The following is a 22,776-nucleotide window of genomic DNA, read 5'->3' as shown; positions in this document are numbered from 1 at the left end:
AGGGACCCCCCAGAAGCAAAGATTTGAGTTTAAAATGTCTGCTTTAAATATATAATATAGGCCTACTGTATATGGCTTGACTGTGTGCCATGAAAACTGTGGGAGGAGTAGTGTGTCAAACTGTGGGTCCTCTTTGTTGCAAAAAAAGTCAACAGGGAATTTTAATTCCCCAATAAATAAATATAAAGAGACATCTCTTTGCAAAATGGAAGCACACCATTCCCGATGAAGTCGGTCGATTTGATGGCTTGAGTGTGTCAGAAAAAAAAAACTGTTGGAGGAGTAGGCCTAGTGTGGGTGGTCTTTGTCCATATATGGGCATACTGTGTCAGCCTGTGTTGTTTCAGCGTCTCTCCCTAAGGGCATCTTACTGGTAACTAGAAATACTATTCCTACGAAACAGAGTGGGCTCGCATGGAACACCATGTAAAGCTCGAAAGAGGGAGTCCTGCCTCTGATTGGCCTACCGTCAGTACTCTGACGTCATACTCTGACGTCATAGTACTGCGTTTTGAGGAGAATAACCTTAATATATATAAATAATGAGGATAACATACCGGTATGTGTTCTCCCTTTCAGTGAGCCCACAATAACCTGTACATTGAAACTATACGATACTATATTGTAGGACAGGTCAACAGATGAAACTGGCGTCTGTCTAACAATAAGATGCTGTCTCTTATTCTCTTCTCTTCCAGAAGAGATGTACAAATCCAGCAGATACCAGAAGTCTGTCTAACAATAACATGCTGTCTCTTGTCTTCCAGGAGATGTACAATAACATGGTGTCTCTTCTCTTGTCTTCCAGGAGATGTACAATAACATGGTGTCTCTTCTCTTGTCTTCCAGGAGATGTACAATAACATGGTGTCTCTTCTCTTGTCTTCCAGGAGATGTACAATAACATGGTGTCTCTTCTCTTGTCTGCCAGGAGATGTACAATAACATGGTGTCTCTTCCCTTGTCTTCCAGGAGATGTACAATAACATGGCGTCTCTTGTCTTGTCTTCCAGGAGATGTACAATAACATGGTGTCTCTTGTCTTGTCTTCCAGGAGATGTACAATAACATGGTGTCTCTTCTCTTCCAGGAGATGTACAATAACATGGTGTCTCTTCTTCTCATCCAGGAGATGTACAATAACATGGTGTCTCTTCTCTTCTCTTCCAGGAGATGTACAATAACATGGTGTCTCTTCTTCTCATCCAGGAGATGTATAATAACATGGTGTCTCTTCTCTTGTCTTCCAGGAGATGTACAATAACATGGTGTCTCTTGTCTTCCAGGAGATGTATAATAACATGGTGTCTCTTCTCTTGTCTTCCAGGAGATGTACAAGGCCAGCAGGTACCAGGTCTCTCCAGACATGAAGCATGTTCTGCTAGCCTACAACGTGGCTCCGGTAAGAACTGATTGAAAAAGTTATATTAACGTCTATAAGTTATATATAACTATACAAACAGCAGTGTTCTGCTTGTATTGGAGGTGAAGGTGTCTTTTAACTGGCTGGATCCCAGGCTAGCAATAGAGTGTGGTGCCACTGATGGAAAACCCATTCTTTTTTCCCATAGAGATCTCAGAAAATATTTAGGCCTACAGAATATAAAACTGTTTTAAGCCTGGAACCAAGCCATCCAGTCTCCTGATAAATCATGACTATAACATATTTGATTCTGTGTAAAACATATATAAAAAAAAGTTACTATTTAAAAAAAAGTATACAATATTAATTAAATCCCAGAATGATCCAGGATCAAATGTTTTGTGGTCATGGTTCAACAGGAGACTGGATGGCTTGGTTCCACGCTTATACATAATTTAGTATAAATCATTTCGGAAATATCTATGGGAAAATGAATAGATGCTCCTCTGTATCCTGGCTATAGCTTAGCGGTGGTGAAACAGATCCTGCATGTGGAAATTGGATTGCGCTGCAGTGATTAATGTATGTCTGTCACATAATGGAAGAGGTGTACGTTAGGTTTGATTGTTTACTTTGTTTTAATTAGCCAGAGTGACAGGCAAAATATGTCAGCCATCATAACTCACAGTTATGAAGGTCATTGAAGTGTTTGAGAACCACTGTGTTAAACTAAATGGAACGCACAAACACAGCGTCCGATTGCTGTGAAATTTTACACGTCTCCCGGAGGATTCCTCGGGTCCCGAAAGCATGGGTGTGATCGAGGCAACCACACTTGGCAATTTCCCCCAAATTCTCCTTAATAGTTTTAGTTACTTGTTACTTTTAAGTAAGCATAGCTTTGCAGTCAGCTTTTACTTTTTGCGATGTCGCAAGTTTACTATGAAAACCGGCACATCTTCACTATAATAAGCAAGATAATGTGTCAGTACATCAACAACAATATAACAAATGCATTGGAATATCAATCTAGAAAAAACAATAACATAGGTAGACCATCAATATTAAGCCCATATCTAACAGGACTTCATATGGGAATGCCCATATATGGAGGAAGACAGCCCATATCTGTGTGGCTGGTTCAGACAGGGATCTCCATGTATTAGCTGTAGGAAGGGATGTACCATATACAGTACATGGATCTCCATATATGGGTACCAGGGTTCTCAATATATGGGTAACTGGTCCGATATACATCACTGGCCAGATGGCTAAGAATTGGCGCAACCCCCTACAGATTTTATCCAAACATCACGCAAATCGGCACACATTATCTCTATAGTCTGTCTGATTCTTCATATTCCTGATTGGCTATGGTTTGGCATCTACAGTTTGCAAGTGTGGCTTGTTTTTGAACAAAAATGCACGTCGTTTCCCAGAGGATTCCTCGGGTCCCGGAAGCATCGTTGTGATCGAGGCAACCACACTTGGCAATTTTCTAGTCACTCGTATCTTTTAAGCATAGCTTTGAAGTCATGCTATTGAACTCCTTTCTCTTCTAAATTGTGAGCGCCTGCCTGACCACACACTGCGTTCCCCACAGGACAGAACCACTCACAGTATCCACTCTCAACTGTAGATTTATTAAAAGCTCTCAAATGAAATGAATAAGAGGCAGTCTGTGGTTATTATACCAGTGATGGAAGCTCACTACTGTGCCTGGCAATTACACCCATGCGAGTGTTGGACATTTTTACTTCTGTGGTAATCAACTTGTCGCTCAAGTTAAACACAGCTCTCTACCTGGGAAAGGATTTTATTTTATTTTTATGCAGCTGATTTGATCTTCACTCTGGGAAGGGGAATAATTCATTCTCACCATGTGATTTTGACAGCAAAATAGTTTTAGTCACAGTCTCTTGAATAAAACTTAATTTAGTTTCAGTCATATTTCACTCATATTTCAGTCATCTTTCAGTCTACCAAAAAAAATGCATTTTCATGGGCCTTGATGGCATGGTAATGGCTGATTTTACACATGGTTGCATGCTGAACATAGACGCTCTGCTGTTTTCAGAGCGCAACCAAGGATAAAATGACTTGTCTTTTAGTTCTACTGGATCTCTTCTCCACTAGTCCCTCCCTGACATTTTAGTCTAGCCTTTTAGTGTTATATTTATGTTAGTTTTAAACATCATACTGTAGCTTAGTTTTTATTTAGTTTTCATCCGTGTTAAAAGGTTGTTGATGAAAATCTTTTGTCATAGTTTTATGGAATGAACACATGATTCACACAATCTGAAAAACGGCTTCTACGTCTTCGAGTTTGAAGAGGGGGGGGGGACAGCGCAACTAGCGGCCAATCATAGGAAGTTTTACTTCCGTATTGGAGTCGTTTTAAATCGGCAGAACTATGCCCCTGGTTCTTTACCAGTATTCCTGCACTGTAAAACTCACACTGTGTCTCTCCATCTTCCAGGTGTACCAGTATTCCTACAGTGTAAAACTCACACTGTGTCTCTCTATCTTCCAGGTGTACCAGTATTCCTACAGTGTAAAACTCACACTGTGTCTCTCCATCTTCCAGGTGTACCAGTATTCCTACAGTGTAAAACTAACACTGTGTCTCCTTATCTTCCAGGTGTACCAGTATTACACTGTAAAACTCACACTGTGTCTCTCCATCTTCCAGGTGTACCAGTATTCCTACAGTGTAAAACTCACACTATGTCTCTCTATCTTCCAGGTGTACCAGTATTCCTGCACTGTAAAACTCACACTGTGTCTCTCTATCTTCCAGGTGTACCAGTATTCCTACACTGTAAAACTAACACTGTGTCTCTCTATCTTCCAGGTGTACCAGTATTCCTACAGTGTAAAACTCACACTGTGTCTCCTTATCTTCCAGGTGTACCAGTATTCCTACACTGTAAAACTCACACTGTGTCTCTCTATCTTCCAGGTGTACCAGTATTCCTGCACTGTAAAACTCACACTGTGTCTCTCTATCTTCCAGGTGTACCAGTATTCCTACAGTGTAAAACTCACACTGTGTCTCTCTATCTTCCAGGTGTACCAGTATTCCTACAGTGTAAAACTCACACTGTGTCTCCTTATCTTCCAGGTGTACCAGTATTCCTACACTGTAAAACTCACACTGTGTCTCTCTATCTTCCAGGTGTACCAGTATTCCTACAGTGTAAAACTCACACTGTGTCTCCTTATCTTCCAGGTGTACCAGTATTCCTACACTGTAAAACTCACACTGTGTCTCTCTATCTTCCAGGTGTACCAGTATTCCTACAGTGTAAAACTCACACTATGTCTCTCTATCTTCCAGGTGTACCAGTATTCCTACAGTGTAAAACTCACACTGTGTCTCCTTATCTTCCAGGTGTACCAGTATTCCTACACTGTAAAACTCACACTGTGTCTCTCTATCTTCCAGGTGTACCAGTATTCCTACACTGTAAAACTCACACTGTGTCTCTCTATCTTCCAGGTGTACCAGTATTCCTACACTGTAAAACTCACACTGTGTCTCTCTATCTTCCAGGTGTACCAGTATTCCTACACTGTAAAACTCACACTGTGTCTCTCTATCTTCCAGGTGTACCAGTATTCCTACACTGTAAAACACACTGTGTCTCTCTATCTTCCAGGTGTACCAGTATTCCTACACTGTAAAACTCACACTGTGTCTCTCTATCTTCCAGGTGTACCAGTATTCCTACACTGTAAAACTCACACTGTGTCTCTCTATCTTCCAGGTGTACCAGTATTCCTACACTGTAAAACTCACACTGTGTCTCCTTATCTTCCAGGTGTACCAGTATTCCTACACTGCCTTCTACATCATCTGCAGCCTGGAGACCCCGTGAGTACAACGCTACCACCAGTGTGTACATTTACACAGAAAGACCAGAGAAGCAGCCCCACTGCTCAAACCTGTTTGTGTGCTGCCACCTTGTGGCGAGGGAGCGGAGCTGCACCTCCATCCATGCAGTTTGTAATGACCTCATTCATCCACAAACAGACCAACAAGAGACAGCAGCTCTGATTCAGCAGCTCTGATTCAGCACAGCTCTTTTCTAAATAAAGAGCAAAGTGTCATTAGTAGAAAGCAACAGTATTTATGGATATACACTACGCTCTTTCTTCTGTTTTTTTGTAGAATGTAGAACTGCTACAAAGGAGTTTTGTTGCCGTATTGTTGAACTTCAGCATCCTTTCTGTTCTACTTTGTGTGTGCGCGCACACACGGGCGCGTGTGTGCGCGTGCGTGTGTGCATTACTATTAGCGTTGGGAAAATAATAACAATCCTCGAATTAATTAGAGGCTTTGTATTTAATTAATCTAAATATTTGTTATCATTATTTGCATTAAAAGTCAATTTGGTATACCAGTGAATACATGATTTTTCTAAATCTAAATTTCCCATCATCCACTGGGTCAAGCAAAGCGCTCTGAACGGCTTCTCCTCCCATTGCATGCACTGGGGTTTGATGTCTGTTCGGTTGGTGCACCTCTATGATCAGTATGATTGCTATGATCGCTATGATTGGTATGATTGGTATGATCAATTTGATCAGTATGGTTGTCTCCCCTCAACCCTCTCTGTCTGTCTCTCCTCAGTGAAACATGGAACCTCAACCCTCCGGAGGTTCGTAACACTCAGCTGCAGTTCGCTGGCTGGGGACCCAAAGGACAACAGCTGGTAAGAAATCTACATGATTGATTGACGGATTGATTGATTGATTGATTGATTGATTGATTGATTGATTGATTGATTGAATAACAAACTCAAACACTCAAGCTTCATACTGTACATCAGGAGTCTTCAACGTTTTCAGGCCAAGGACCCCTTAGTCGAGAGAGAGAGAGAGAGATGAAGCAGGGACCCCCACAAGCTTCTCATAGATTCAATGTAGTTTCATTGTTTGACAGCACAATCATCAGCAGTGTATTTTGGAATCATGTCAATACTTAACTTGACCTTTCACTCTTTACTTGGTCTGCTCCTTTTCCCCTCTACATCAAAGCTCTTTGCCAAAAATTGCCTCACAACTTAACAGGAGGGAGGACTTGAACCCACAGTATTTGAAAAGCTGAGGTTGTCTTCTACTCCAGGCTCTGGAAACTAAAATGTATCGTCTTAAATACTTCATAATTAAACAACCACTCCAACTTCTGGCCTTCGTCTTCCCAGAATAGCTCAGGTTTTAGTTTTTGCGTTACATCAACCATAAAGTGGAATTCATTCTCAACATCTTTCAGGTCACGTACAGTACATTGCATGTCCTATTCTCTTCTGGCTTGGATGAGAACCGACCTGTACATCAATAGCAAGGATACCAGCTCACAATGACCGCTGGTTTCTGCTTAAAAAGTGCTCATTAACAAAACACTGTTTTTTGACAACAAGGGTTCATATTTTAGATTGTAATTAAAACATGTCCTTTAAAGAGGTGGTGTCATAGTTTTGTACTTGTCACAACACCCTGTCTTTAAGTATTATTGTGGAAAACCTTGTAAGTCCAAAACTTGACTTTTAAGGACATGGAAGGGGAAACAATGGGTCCCACTGGTTAACCAACGTAGTTATCATTTATTTACAAGCTCTTGTTAATGCTTGTCATTGGTTAAATATTTATGAAGCCCACAGACTAGACTTAGCCTCTTTTCATTGGTTAAATATTTATAAAGCCCACAGATTAGATTTAACCTCATAGAACCTTGTGGTGTCCCTGTTTGGGGCCATGTCTTGATAGGAAAAGCAAGGAAAGACTTTGTTCTGTTGTTACTTTTGGGTCAATTTATGAAAATAAAATGATTAAGTAGCCATGTAATCGGAAAAATATCATCCTGTCAGGGGGTTATTTGACAACAACAACCAGTGCTCTGACAATTATCCCTTGTATATATCATGGAGATCTTCAGGAATGCTTACATGAGTATTCTAAGGCGTCAGGTATTGTAAGAACAAAAGTCTGGGTCACTCATGTGGGTTTTGCTAAATTCAAGAAGTATCCTATAGGAAACGTAACACAAAAGGACATTACAAAGGAAACGTTTAAATGTGCTGTAATTCTCTCCTGATTTCCAGAGCAGACGCAGACAGGGAGTGATTAAAAACCTCGGGTTACGATGTTGTTAATTACCTGTGATCTCATTAGTGGATTAATTAGCGGTGGCGGTAGATTGATATGGCAGAGACTTTCCCTCCATTTGTTAAGAAGAAATGCCTGTCGCCCTTTTATAGCCGTCAGACTGAGTTAGTTGGTGTGTGAACGCCTGGTTCTGCTACAGAGACAGCAGTCAAACTGTTAAACAAAACTGTTTTAAGGTCATGTCATACCAACACAACTCCTCACAACAAAACTGTTTTAAGGCCATGTCTCACCAATACAACTCCTCACAACAAAACTGTTTTAAGGCACACCAATGCAACTGCCATTGGGGGCGGCAGTTCAGGGGTAGAGTTGCCGTCTTAGATCACGGAGAGTTCCCGAAGGGTTCCCAGTTCGATCCCGGGCTCCCCCAGAGTTAAGCCCTTTGCACACAGGACAGTTAAGCCCTTTGCACACAGGACAGTTGCGTTTTTTTTTGTTTGCTGCATGAATAAAACGCATTGGATTTGGTGTGCAATGCTGTGAGGAATCGAGCTGCGGATCCCAAAAGGAGTCATAAAAGGAGTGATGAGTTTTTTACCGCATGCGACAAGACGCACAAATCGAACTGGGTTCGATCGAGAAAAAAACGCACGGCTAATTCGGATCCGGTGTGCATGAGGTCGTAGAAAATCATTGTTTTCTTTAAAAAAAAAAAAATTGTCCGTTTTATCCGTGCGGATAAACGCGCCTGTGTGCAAAGGGCTTTAGTGTGGAAGAGTCCTTGAGCAAGACTCTGAACCCCTAGTTGCTCCCGGTGAGCAGGTTGGCAACACTGACATGTCTTCTCATTGACATAATCAGGGAGCGTAGGTGGAATTCATACAAGCATCACCATCTGTTTTACCTTCTCCTCAAAGCCCTGGTGGTCTGCATCAAATCACATGCACGCACGCACGCACGCACGCACGCACACACACACACACACACACACACACACACACACACACACACACACACAGCTGTGCGGCCACGTGTCAGCCCTGCCAGGCTGAACACAGAGATAAGTGGATAAACAGACAACCTGTCTGCTCCACAGAGAGTTGCTGTGTAAACTGACACACTCACAATAATCACACAGACATTACACACTCAACGCACACGCATTATGCATTTGTGTTTCCGTTAAACTGCTGTAGTGAATCCCTCATGGTGCATTCAAGTGGCGAAGGTCTCTTCAGTTGGATTTTCCCAAGCCCCCAGAACCGCGGTAGAGCATTGAAGCAGCCATTAGCCTAGTGGTCAAACTTGGAACTGCAGTTAAACCGAGTTAAACGCTACTGCGCGTGCGTATGCTAACTGCTAAGGCTAATGTTTACCCTAGTGTGCCTGCTCAGTGCCTCGGCCAATCACATTTTTGGCCTCAAATTCTGGCTAACCAATCAGCGTGCAATATATAGATGCTTCCGGCAGTCTACCGGGTGCTTCAAACGCCACTGAGCAACTTATATTGAAATGATAGCTGGGGGCGGGGCTGGTACGCTCTCTATGGGGCTTTTAAGCCGTGACATCATTTTGTAGTCAGACCTCCAAGCAGATTTATTGTCAATATCTGTCCCTCGCTATTTCAACAGATCCGAGACAAAAATAACGGCTAAAGTATAATTCTACCACTTTCCTTTCAACAACAAAGAGAAGAAATATTTTTAAATAGTAAAACAAAAACAAAAAAAGTTGGGGCCTTTTGGCCCCAAAGGTTTGCCTCTGCCTACAAAATGATGTCAGACTTAACAGCCCTATTATATATATACTCTATGGATTTTCCCAACTGGGACGAAGATACAGAGGCGAGCGTTTGCGTTGTTCGGGCTGCCCGCGGCTGCACGTTGTCTCGTCTTTGCATTCACTTTGTATGGAATCGCGCCGTTGAACTATCCAGGTTTGAATGCAGCACCAGAGGTATGGCTGCTATTAGCTCACAAGCTACATCTGTAAGAGACACAAAGACTCCTTTGTGCCTCCTACCAGATACATGAGGGTCTTTAAAATCATCTAATTATTGGTTTAGGAACGCTCCATGGGGTGAGTGATAGATAGGAAATAAGCCATTTGGGGTTGTAAATCGCTTATTTGTATCACTCGACGATTCCTTTTTCTTGTTTACGTCTTTTCTTCATAATGGTGGAGATATATCACAGTGTGTTGTCAATAATGGACTGCCATAAAGAGATGAACTGCCGTTTCCCCCCCGGTCAAAGCTAACTCGCTAGAAATGGACTTTATTGTTTCTTTCTTTTTGTCTCTGACACTGGTTAATGGATGGACTAACATGAGATTACTGTAAGAAAAAACACTTCTCCGGAATTCTATTTCAAGGGAATAAGAAACACAGCCTGCTAACGTTCAACAGTGCTCAGCGTTCCCTATGAGAACGGGGCCAGCTCTGTGTCCTAGATTGTCCTCCACACTGAGACAGCATCTGCACCAAAATGACACCATACAGAACACGGGGGTCGAACTCCTAAGACAAATTAACAATGACAGAGCCCCCACCCCCACCCACAGTAAGAGGGAAGATTTTTTAACTAACCCAGTTCTCTATCTATGCTATGTGCATGCATGCACAGACCATAATGGTGCCATATAAGAAAAGCTGTGCATTTTCAAACTTAGAAAGTTGTATTGAGCTTAGAACTTAGGAGACCATTGGTTCTCACTGTGGGGTCCTTGGGATGGGGGGTTCCAGGGGGTCCCCAACTAAATGAGTTAATATAGCATTACAGTCATTTTACATTTGCCTCTGAGATGTCAGTGTAGTAGGAGTAAAAGTACAGAAAATAGGAAATACTCCAGTAAAGTAGTACTTAAGTACAGTACTGGAGTAAAAGTTCTTAGTTACTTTACATCACGTCTCATAAGCGTTGAGTGCTTTTCTCCTTAATAAGGAAGCTGGCCTTCATACTTCCAGCGAGCTCCGCATGGCTTCTCCCAACAGGCTACAACGTATCGAGCAGGGCGTTGAAGTTGGAATGGACACCCTGCAGCTATGTTCCTGCTACAAATTAATTATAGAAAGATGTTTATTCGCTCCTATTTTGTTGCTCTCCATATGCTGCTGTGCCTGCAGTAGTTGTTCTGCCACTGCAGTTGTAGCCTTCAGTAAATATAGGAAAACATTGAAGTGGTGGTTTTACATAAGAGCACCTTCTGCAGTGAATAATGATGACGTCTGGGATGTTTTGGCCCGTCTGCCTACAAGCAGGCTGGTTTGATCACCAACTGAGTTTATCTGGAATCCACATCAGTTAGCTTCATAGTTTGATCTCCAACTGAGCTTATCTGGAATCCACATCAGATAGCTTCATATTTAAGGGATTTTGCAGTGCGCAAATCCCCCATACGGTTATTAGGCTGACCAGGGTCGGAGTCAGAAGAAAGAGAAAAGAAACAAACATAGGAGTCAGGACAAGACAAAGTAGACTAGACTATGACAACAAGACCTCAGTCACTCAGTCACCTCAGTCACAGTTATGGTACAATCAAACCTGAATAGATATTTGTTTCTAGTCGCTTCAATCGCTTCACATGGTCAGCATTGGAAAAACGCTTTGATCCTTAAAGGGAGTTTGTTCCACAACTTCGGTGCTGACACAGCAAAGGCACGGTCGCTGGTCCCTTACCGTGTTAGGGCCGATGCATACTCCACTTTTAGAGATTAATTTATTTTGGTTCGGCTCTGTCTAAACCAGGGATGAAAGTGGGCCGGAACTGCGTTCTCTTCAAAGGTTACGCGGCGGAACACCGTTCTGGTTAGAAGAGGGGGAGAGAGGAGTCAGAGGACTCTCCAAAGCCCATATTATAACCTGCTACGAACGCATGTCCAACAAGAAAACAGTGTTAACACGTGCACCAACGTTAAATCGCTCCAGTGTGTTTGTGTCAACGTAATCCCTGTGTTTATTTATTCGCATCATGAGACCTTGGAGTCTTCATGTACAACTGACTGTCAGATCTGAGTGACAGTGGTCTAAAAGTTCTACACTAGGCTTTAGGCAGGTGCAAGACCGTTAAAGGCTCTTAACACAAACAAAGGATCCTAAATGTCACTCTACAGTGCACCGATGTCTGTTGGTATGATTGTAATTCATTCTCCTGCGATGTGTTTGATCCTCTGCTCTCTCTCTCTCTCTCTCTCTCTCTCTCTCTCTCTCCTTGTGGTCTTGTAGATCTTCATCTTTGAGAACAACATCTACTACCGCTCCACCGTGGAGAGCCGCTCCATCCGTCTGGTGTCCACCGGCAAGGAGAGGACCATCTTCAACGGCCTCTCTGATTGGCTGTACGAAGGTAAGGTCATCTTCAACGGCCTCTCTGATTGGCTGTATGAAGGTAAGGTCATCTTCAACGGCCTCACCGTGGCAGGCCTAAGACCAGATGGAGGGATTATATCTCCAAACTGGCTTGGGAACGCCTCGGTGTACTCCCTGAGGGAGTGGAGGAAGTTGCTCGGGATAAGGAAATCTGGAGGTCTCAGTTGGAACTGTTACCCCTATGGCCCGTTTCCAGATAAGCAGTTGAATAAGGATGGCTGGATGGACCTAGTCTTTGTTTTTCTCTTTTCTCTTTTCTCTTTCTTGGGACTGCGACAAACTACTAACCACTGCCAAATATCTTTTGTTTTTCCTTATCCTTTAAAGCAGTCACAGAATATCTTTTTCTATTTTTCGATCGATCCCCCGGTCGTTCATGGACATGGACACACTTTCTGTGCTTCTGTAGGGGGAAAAAAACTTGACAGTTTGAGCCTTGCAATCCATATTTAAGGCTGATTGAAAAATCCACTGTTTTGACCGAGAGCGATTCAGAAAAAGGCGTTACAAGCCGCTCTACGAACTTAAAGATCGGCTAATGTCCCCCTCAGAATAGTGATGCATGGGTTCAAAAGTGTAGAAAATAAAGATTATCACACAAAGATTTGGCGCCCCCTGTAATGACTCCCTAGGGGTCCCAGACCCCCTGTTGAAGACAATGCATCAATGCTAAAGTGTCCTAGAGTAAAAAAAAAAAAAAAAAAAAAACCTGGCCAGCCGGGGTGCCTGATGGAGGGGAAAGGAACTGGTTGGAATAACGTGTTCCTTCCACGTGCTACGTCCAAACCGGGAAAACTCCCCCCCTGTCAGGTGAAAAGAAGCGTCTTGGACTCCTCATGCATAGATAGGAAGCATGAGGTCAGTCCGTTGCTCTCCCCAGGTTGGCAGAGGGAGTGCAGCACCCAGGATTACATTAGATAATTGGCACCGGGTGAAAAATGGGTTACAATGGGTGCTCCCAGTGAAGATCAGAGATCAGAGACACAGTGGAACATTAATCAGGGTGATATTGAGGTCGTCTGGCCTCTTGACTCCTCCTTATGCAGCGCTGAAGGGCTGGGGAATTACTATCATCATTTATTGACCAGATAAATCTCTCATCCCACAGAGAGAGAGAGAGAGAGAGAGAGAGAGAGAGAGAGAGAGAGAGAGAGAGAGAGAGAAAGAGAGAGAGTGAGAGAGAGAGAGTAGGGGTCTCTCGGCCTCTTGGTTTTAACCCCATGCTGAACACACGTCCATTGTGCTCATTAACCCCTTAAGGCCCGAGGCAGACTCTACCATGCCTTCCAAAAACACAGACACTCTTTAAACAAATTCAGAAATGGATCAAATGAATGCACATATACAACACGGTTGTGAGCTTGTACATTAGGCACATTTTTTGCATCTTTTGAGACAACAGCGCTCAAGACAAAGCAGCCCATTGGTTCTCAAAGCAGGATCCAAATCTGAATTAGGAAGAGAGGAGATTTCTGAGCGACAGCAACGACCAAACGACCAAACGTACATCATTAACTGGCTTCCCTGGCTAGCATGCAGGTTGGCATAGCAACCAAACTGGCTTCCCTGGTTCACATACAGGTTGGCATAGCAACCAAACAAGTCCAGGTAATCATGGGGTTCACTAACTCTCTGTATTGATTGGAAAGTGATTAATCGGGTCTCTTGTAACATCGATACAGAGTTAATAACTTTATGTTAAGAGTAATTACTTCCTGTGTATCATGTCAGTGTGATGACATCATTGAACCACTTTTCTCTTTACTTTTTGCCAAATACCCCAAAATAGGGACGCCGTTGATCGGGGAAAAGAAATGCAGATCTACAAGCTCACACATCACGATGCAAACCATCATCTATTCTCTATTTCCACTATTCATCGTATGGTGAAGTATAGCAGTGGTTCTCAAATTAGGAAAATACATTTTAAATACATTTTAAACTTTAATTTAAAGTTGAATGCTGAAAATAGCCAATCTACAAGCTCACAATACGACGCGTTGTGAGCTTAGATAGATCTGCTATTTCCATAGCGCAACACTGGAGTGCAGCCAAACATAAAATGACTTGTCTTTTAGTTCTACTGGATCTCTTCTCCAGGTTGTTACCTCACAATAGTATCCATATGCCAGTAGAATTCATTAAGTGCTAACTTAATTAAAACCCCCACCTCCCCCCCACCCCTCCCCCTTTTTCTCATTATCTCTGTCCATGTGGGGACATCAGGCGTGTCCCGTCGGCACATTTCTTTTCATCCCCTCGGTCACTTCAGTCACCGCCGCCACGGCGGTTCATGCATCAGTAATGTCCTCGCTTCCCGTGAATAATTGAACCCACGCAGCTCTGATGAGATGATGAGTCTGTGACAGTTTCACCTGAGAGAGAGAGAGAGAGAGAGAGAGAGAGAGAGAGAGAGAGGGAGAGGGAGAGAGAGAGAGAGAGAGAGAGAGGGAGGTGAAAGGAAAGGGACAGGATTGCGTGAGATACAGACGTGCACGTCCTGACATTGGCCAGACAGCAGATTCCCAGTGGATTGGCAGGACATTGAGCTTGTAGATCAGCTATTTCTGCTGTTTTTATGAGCTTCAAAGTTTAAACCTATCTATGAAGGTGGATTCTGCATTTCAATGGGAATGGAGAGGTTTCTTGCCATTTGTGGGTTTCTGCAAAAATACGCTCCATTCTCCATAAAAGATGTAAATGCAAAACAGAGAAAGAAACATGTGGAGAAACATCTGTATGAGACAGAAAATGTGACATTGACAGTATGGGAGCAATGACTCGCATACTGTCAATCTCTCTCTCTTTTCAAAACTAGATCTACAAGCTTTCTGTGCAGCACTTGGTGCCGCGCTGTGAGCTTGTATATCTGCTATTTTTCACTGGCTGGCAGAATGGGCCCTCATAGGAGGAATGAAAGCATGGTGTGACCGTACTTTATACAGAGTGTTTCTACATTTCAGTATTGATGCTTTCACTTCAGTATAAAAACATGTTCGTATTTTCCCCACCACTGATGCTGATTCCACTGCACTGAATGCTGATGCTTGTCCTTCACAGAGTTTCACTTTGACTCCCATGACTCCATTCCTTCTACAGCATTTCATCTTCCTCTGTCTGTTCAGCTCACTGGGAGGCTGCTGCATACTAACACTCTCTCTCTGTCTCTGACTAGACTATCTGTCTCTGTCTCTGTCTCTGTCTCTGTCTCTGTCTCTGTCTCTGTCTCTGTCTCTGTCTCAACATACATCACAGTGCTTATACCTTAGGTGGGGTTGGCATGATCTCCCCGTTTGCATGTTCTTCCTGTGTCCCCTAGTGTAGATATACCCTCACACAAATGCAGTAAGCCTGGTCTCTATACTGCCTCCCCCTGGCCAGCTGGGGTGCCTGATGGAGGGGAAAGGAACCGGTTGGAATAACGTGTTCCTTCCACACGCTACGTCCAGTCGGGGAAACGCCTCCCTTGTCAGGTGATAAGAAGCGGCTTGGACTCCTCATGCATAGAAGGAAGCATGAGGTCAGTCCGTTGCTCTCCCCAGGTTGGCAGAGGGAGTGTAGCGCACAGGATTACATTAGATAATTGACACGGGGTGAAAAAAATGGGTTACAAACATTGTGGGAGAAAAGAAAAAGAAAAAAGAAAAGGAAAAAATGCAACATAGTCTATTTATGATGCATTAAACACAAATTAAATCCAATCTCATGAGAAATGTTAACAACACATGCAATAGGCCTAATTGAACCCACATTAGGAGAATAATTATACAAAGTGAACTTGACTGCTCGCATTAACAATCCCACAATTAACCATCAATCAGTTATTAAATAAAATACAACACCAGTCATTTTAATCAAAGTTGCAGCTCCCCTTTCATGACTGTTTGTCATTAAACCTGCCTGTGTTCCAGACCGTATTTGTGCACACAGAGTCGTTTACTTAAATTCTACTTCACATAAGTGTAACAGTCGTGATCGTGCGTTGTGTAACTTTTGTAGAATGCACCACAGTCCACAGACCAGGATTCTCAGCTCAGTGAATTTATTCTGATAAACAGAGAAATGAAGCAATCACTGATCTGCTCTCTTGGACATACAGTATATCTGAACACAGGCTGGAAATGGAGCAGATACAGTGAAATTAGAATACTATCTAAAGCATCATTATATATCATAATATCTCTGTGTACATAATGTATTCATATATTCATACGAAAATAAGAAAATAAATAAAATAATCTCCAGAGCACAATAAACACAACCTACCTCTCTCTTTGTCAGGGAGAGAATAGGAAGTGAACGAGACAACGTCATTGTCTAAAGACACTCTTAACTAGAGCACAATGCAATTGATGTCTGTGGAATCATTATTAACCATGTTACATAAGGTTCTACTACCTTATTGTCTACTTTGTGAGACAATAAGTTTGCAACTTAATATGTTATTTTTTTCTTATTTTTGAGCGGTGGTCACACCGTCTCCATAGCGTGGCCGTGTGTGTCTCCGTGTATCCGTGTATGTGTCCGTGTATGTGGGTGGGTGGGTCTGTATGTAGTCTCAAGCCTGTGGTGTAGTACCTTTTAGGACCACACATGTTAAGGGAGGGGCGCTGTTTTCAGGCCAGGCCAGGCCAGGCCAGGCACACACACACACACACACGCACGCACACACACACACACACACACACACAGGGAGGAAGGGGGAAGGGGGGAGGGGGGGGGGGGGGGGGGGGGGGTAAACCACCGCTCAGTTCACACGGGTGTGATTTTTTTAAATAATAATCAAAATCTACAAAGCAACTAGTAACTAAAAGTTTCCAAATAATGGTAGTGAAGTAAAAGTATTTTTTGGGGATCTGAGATGTAGTGGAGTAGAATTAAAAATACCTAAAGACAGTACTTAAGTAAATGTACTTTCCACCACTGGAATGCAGTGCGTTCACTGAACCACATGTGAATATGCATGTAATAAATAACATGCATGTTATGTACCTGTATGAATATGCATGTAATAAATAACATGCATATTATGTACCTGTATGAATATGCATGTAATAAATAACATGCATATTATGTACCTGTATGAATATGCATGTAATAAATAACATGCACATTATGTACCTGTATGAATATGCATGTAATAAATAACATGCACATTATGTACCTGTATGAATATGCATGTAATAAATAACATGCATATTATGTACCTGTATGAATATGCATGTAATAAATAACATGCACGTTATGTACCTGTATGAATATGCATGTAATAAATACTATGCATATTATGTACCTGTATGAATATGCATGTAATAAATAACATGCACGTTATGTACCTGTATGAATATGCATGTAATAAATAACATGCACGTTATGTACCTCTATGAATATGCATGTAATAAATAACATGCACGTTATGTACCTGTATGAATATACATGTAATAAATACTATGCACATTATGTACCTGTATGAATATGCATGTAATAAATAACATGCATATTATGTACCTGTATGAATATGCATGTAATAAATAACATGCACATTATGTACCTGTATGAATATGCATGTAATAAATAACATGCACATTATGTACCTGTATGAATATGCATGTAATAAATAACATGCACATTATGTACCTGTATGAATATGCATGTAATAAATAACATGCACATTATGTACCTGTATGAATATGCATGTAATAAATAACATGCACATTATGTACCTGTATGAATATGCATGTAATAAATAACATGCACATTATGTACCTGTATGAATATGCATGTAATAAATAACATGCACATTATGTACCTGTATGAATATGCATGTAATAAATAACATGCACATTATGTACCTGTATGAATATGCATGTAATAAATAACATGCACATTATGTAACTGTATGAATATGCATGTAATAAATAACATGCATATTATGTACCTGTATGAATATGCATGTAATAAATAACATGCATATTATGTACCTGTATGAATATGCATGTAATAAATAACATGCATATTATGTACCTGTATGAATATGCATGTAATAAATAACATGCATATTATGTACCTGTATGAATATGCATGTAATAAATAACATGCACATTATGTACCTGTATGAATATGCATGTAATAAATAACATGCACGTTATGTACCTGTATGAATATGCATGTAATAAATAACATGCATGTTATGTACCTGTATGAATATACATGTAATAAATACTATGCATATTATGAACCTGCAGAAGGGCTTTTAGAATAACCAAACACATCAAGTCATTCCACCGAGCGCACACAGTTAATGGAATGCTAATCGGTAGCTGATGTCTGCTAATTCCCCCGAGCCTGCATTCCAGTCTCACAGATAAACAACATTAATGAAATTTTAATTGCCACGCTCCATATAAACGTAGCTTGTGGCGCGGTAATAACAATAAGTAGAACTACTTGTCATGCAGTCTTTGATGTCGCCACAGACTGATAATGAATGGAGGTGTGTTGGGATGTTGATCCTTGCTCCTTGTCAAAACACATTCCCAGTGAGATTATTTTTATTTTTTTATCTTTTGCATAATGTGAGAATGACTCACTGTTTTGACAGAGGTGCTGTTTGTTTACTCTTGTGTGTGTGTGTGTGTGTGTGCGTGCGTGCGTGCGTGCGTGTAGCTTGACATTCACACATACAAAACACAATAGAAAAAAACTAAACATAATCAAGTTCACAACAAGCACTCCATAGTTATATAGTAGTGAGGAATTGCTTTTTTGGGGGGGGTAATTTCTTGGCAATGGATCTATTTTAGGTCGATACTCTCATGTTGAGATTAAAAACTGTGCTGATTTATGGTCTCAGCATTCAGTGTGCCTGTGTGTTCTTAGTGAGATATACAGTATATGTACTAAATGTATGTGTGTGTGTGTGCGCTCACGTATACTTTGTGTGTCCGCGTGGGCGTCCGTAATAAGCAGTTGTAATTTGCAGAATAGGCGGTGTTCCCACAAGGGCATATTGAGTAAGTTCTGTATATCCATATCCACATCATTAACTCACCCACCGCTATTTTTAAGACCCTTCTAATGGTCCACACCGCCAGGATTTTGCCTACCTTTAACGTGGGCGCGCGCGCAAATCCATTGCGCGATGGTTCACCGATTGCATTCACAATACGATCCAGGCACGGTAAGCAACAAAACACTACAGCCTTCCATCGCTCAAAGCGAAACCTACTGAGCGCCACGCTGATGTTGCATAACATTGAACCGGATGGGATTTCGGCAGACAGGATACAGGCGTCGTTGTCCCGCCCCCCCATTTCCGTTCTGGAACATCCAGATCCGTTTTTTGTGAATAGCAGAGCTTCCATAGAGCGCTATGGACGGCGAATCGGCGATCATACTTTTTTGTTTTATAGTTATTAAAGCTAATTGATAACTCGTCATATTCGTTATAAGCAGAGTGGACCCATAAATATAGCTCGTCAAACTCGTCCTATGCAGTGGGTGAGTTAAGGCTGTTGTTCTGGCCTGCAGCCATGGAATCACTGTGACTCTGCCTCTGATGTTGGACTGTGAGCCATTGTAATGAATTGAGTACGCTCTCCTTTGAACATCCATCGACACTTTCTTTATAGCCTCTCGTAGCCAGGCTTACTCATCTGCCAAGAGAAAAGCCTGGTCAAGATATGAAGCAGAGAGAGTTCTAGGAGGTGGGGCTGAATTTTACCAGAAGTTGTCTTTTTTTCACAGTGTGGTGTTCCTGCAAACGCATTCCCAGCTGAACAAAAATTGTTCTACTTCTCCCGCTCCGTCGGTTGCACTCGCAATAAACAATATAGGCTACAAACAAAAACATCTATTCGGACAACGTTACACCTAATAAGAGCGAGTTAAGAGCTACAATCTATTTAGGTTTGTTTCGCTGGGGAATGTAAACAGACCCGCAACCACAAATGCAGCACTTCCATCACTTCAGCTAGAACCAACCGGAAGTCATATCTTGCCCAGGGTGCTTTCTTTATGACTGTTGAAAATGTCTCTCTCTCTCTCTCTCTCTCTCTCTCTCTCTCTCTCTCTCTCTCTCGCTCTACCTCTCAGAGGAGATCTTCCAGTCCCACATCGCCCACTGGTGGTCCCCAGACGGCGCGCGGCTGGCCTACGCCACCATCAACGACACCTTGGTGCCCAGGATGGAGCTGCCCATGTTCACTGGCATCCCTTACCCTACCGGGAAGGAGTACCACTACCCTAAGGTACCCATGTTCACTGGCATCCCTTACCCTACCGTACCCTAAGGTACCCATGTTCACTGGCATCCCTTACCCTACCCTAAGGTACCCATGTTCACTGGCATCCCTTACCCTACCCTAAGGTACCCATGTTCACTGGCATCCCTTACCCTACCGTACCCTAAGGTACCCATGTTCACTGGCATCCCTTACCCTACCCTAAGGTACCCATGTTCACTGGCATCCCTTACCCTACCGTACCCTAAGGTACCCATGTTCACTGGCATCCCTTACCCTACCGTACCCTAAGGTACCCATGTTCACTGGCATCCCTTACCCTACCGTACCCTAAGGTACCCATGTTCACTGGCATCCCTTACCCTACCGGGAAGGAGTACCACTACCCTGAGGTACTGTAGTGTACCCAACGGCGTCAATCCAACGAAAGGCTAGAGGCGACAAACGCGCTCGGCCATAGGTAGTACTATTACTATTACTATTACTATTACTATTACTATTACTAGTACTAGTACTAATACACATAAAGTAACTGATGTCACGGACAGAACGGCCCATACAAGGAGATATGCACGTGTGTCGTGTTTGCACTTCGTACAGGTGCGATTTTTCTTTAATGGTTTGACAGAGTGATGAGTATGAGAATTGGGTACTGCTGTGTATGCTATACTATGAGGTGATTATTAGGGCCCGAACACACAGTGTGTGAGGACCCTATTGTATTTGCAAAGATTATTATTATTATTTTCCCGAAAGTAAATCGCGTTTTTGAGGCGCAAAACGTACTCAAAAAGTTGCGCAACTTTGCACACACATCACAAGTGGCGAAAATGTACGTATTTAAAAAAAAATAAAAGGGGGCGTGGCCTAATGGCGCAACAGCGCCCCCTACAAAAATTCGTGCCTCAAGCCCCACCATACGGTTTCACCTACACGTACGAAAATCGGTACACATCTGTATCGTGTCCGGACTCACAAAAAAGTCTCTCGGCGCCACGTCCGAAACCAAACAGGAAGTCAGCCATTTTGACTAATTAGTGGCGTTTTGGTGTATTTTTGGCCGTTTTCACGTGTCGCACTTTAACGAACTCCTCCTAGGGGGTTAATCGGATCAACTTCAAGTTCGCTCGGCATACTCAAGACACCTTAACGATGAAAAGTTGTGCGAATCGTGAGTTTTCGTAAAACGGCGTGCCCGTGGCGAAGGGTCAAGCTTCCTTCACCAAACAGGAAGTGCCCCCTCTTCTGATTGGTCCATACTTGATTGTTCCTTTTTTTGGCTGTTACTCATCAACCGTTTATCGTACAGAGTTGTGGCTGGTATCATATGACTTGATTAAGAGTCCTTAACCTTAATTGACGCTTCCTTCGCCAAACAGGAAGTGCCTCTATAACTCATGAACCGTTTGTCGTACAGACTCGCGGCTGGTGTCATAACATTTTTTTTTCTCAAAAAAAATTTTTTCTAAATTTTTTTTTTCTCAAATTTTTTTTTTTCTCAAAAATTTTTTTTTCTCAAAATTTTTTTTTCTCAAATTTTTTTTTCTCAATTTTTTTTTCTCAATTTTTTTTTTCTCAATTCTTTTTTTCTCAAATTTTTTTTTCTCAATTTTTTTTTCTCAAATTTTTTTTTTCTCAAATTTTTTTTTCTCAATTTTTTTTTTAAATTAATGCTAATGCTAACAAATGCTAATGCTAACACATAATAATGCTAACAAATGCTAATGCTAACATGCTAATGCTAACACATGTTAATGCTAACAAATGCTAATGCTACATGCTAATGCTAACAAATGCTAATGCTAACAAATGCTAATGCTAACATGCTAATGCTAATGTTAACACATGCTAATGCTAACAAATGCTAATGCTAACACATGCTAATGCTAACAAATGCTAATGCTAACATGCTAATGCTAACACATGCTAATACTGACACATGCTAATGCTAATGCTAATGCTAACACATGCTAATGTTAATGCTAACAAATGCTAATGCTAATGCTAACACATGCTAATGTTAACAAATGCTAATGTTAACACATGCTAATGCTAACAAATGCTAATGCTAACATGCTAATGCTAACACATGCTAATACTGACACATGCTAATGCTAATGCTAATGCTAACACATGCTAATGCTAATGCTAATGCTAATGCTAACACATGCTAATGCTAACAAATGCTAATGCTAACACATGCTAATGCTAACAAATGCTAACACATGCTAATAATAACAAATGTAAAAAAATGCTTATGCTAATGTTAACAAATGCTAATGCTAACACATGCTAATGCTAACAAATGCTAATGCTGATTCTTAAATTCGAATGCTAATTGGCTGCTACCCCTTGTGACGTGGGTAGATCTCCGAGGGCCCGGTCATTGCTGCTTGCAGCTTTAATTATTATTATTATTTATTACAGATATGTTCTTCTATGTTTTCCAACCAATGGACAAGAGGTAGTGTTTAGAAACAGCACTCATGTCCTGCTCTTCTCCTTTCTATCTCTCTATCTTCTCCAGGCGGGTGAGGAGAACCCTGTCATCAGTCTGTTCGTGGTGAACCTCAACGGTCCTCTGCACACCATCGAGATGAGGAAACCTGAGGACCCCCGGATAGGGTGGGTGATCTGTCAATCATTCTGAGGACCCCCGGATAGGGTGGGTCATGAGGTTGTTCACGTC

At 41.9% G+C, this 22,776-nt stretch overlaps 1 protein-coding gene across 1 annotated transcript in view; it reads left to right on the top strand.

The window, feature by feature from the left end:
- LOC308307233 (A-type potassium channel modulatory protein DPP6-like) overlaps nt 1–22,776 on the top strand; it is a gene marked incomplete at both ends in the record, with an annotated part of 47,946 nt that overhangs the window by 10,779 nt on the left and 14,391 nt on the right. The window contains 8 exons of the mRNA XM_080752406.1: nt 850–936; nt 1,055–1,147; nt 1,328–1,402; nt 5,188–5,240; nt 6,000–6,081; nt 11,701–11,821; nt 19,939–20,093; nt 22,615–22,712. Coding sequence (XP_080608532.1) covers nt 850–936; nt 1,055–1,147; nt 1,328–1,402; nt 5,188–5,240; nt 6,000–6,081; nt 11,701–11,821; nt 19,939–20,093; nt 22,615–22,712 — 764 coding nt within the window. The remainder of the gene's footprint in view (nt 1–849; nt 937–1,054; nt 1,148–1,327; nt 1,403–5,187; nt 5,241–5,999; nt 6,082–11,700; nt 11,822–19,938; nt 20,094–22,614; nt 22,713–22,776) is intronic.

Source organism: Nannobrachium achirus (genome assembly GCF_963921795.1).
Source record: "Nannobrachium achirus genome assembly, chromosome: 21".
Classification (NCBI taxonomy): domain Eukaryota; kingdom Metazoa; phylum Chordata; class Actinopteri; order Myctophiformes; family Myctophidae; genus Nannobrachium; species Nannobrachium achirus.
This window is presented reverse-complemented; position numbering and strand designations above follow the sequence as displayed.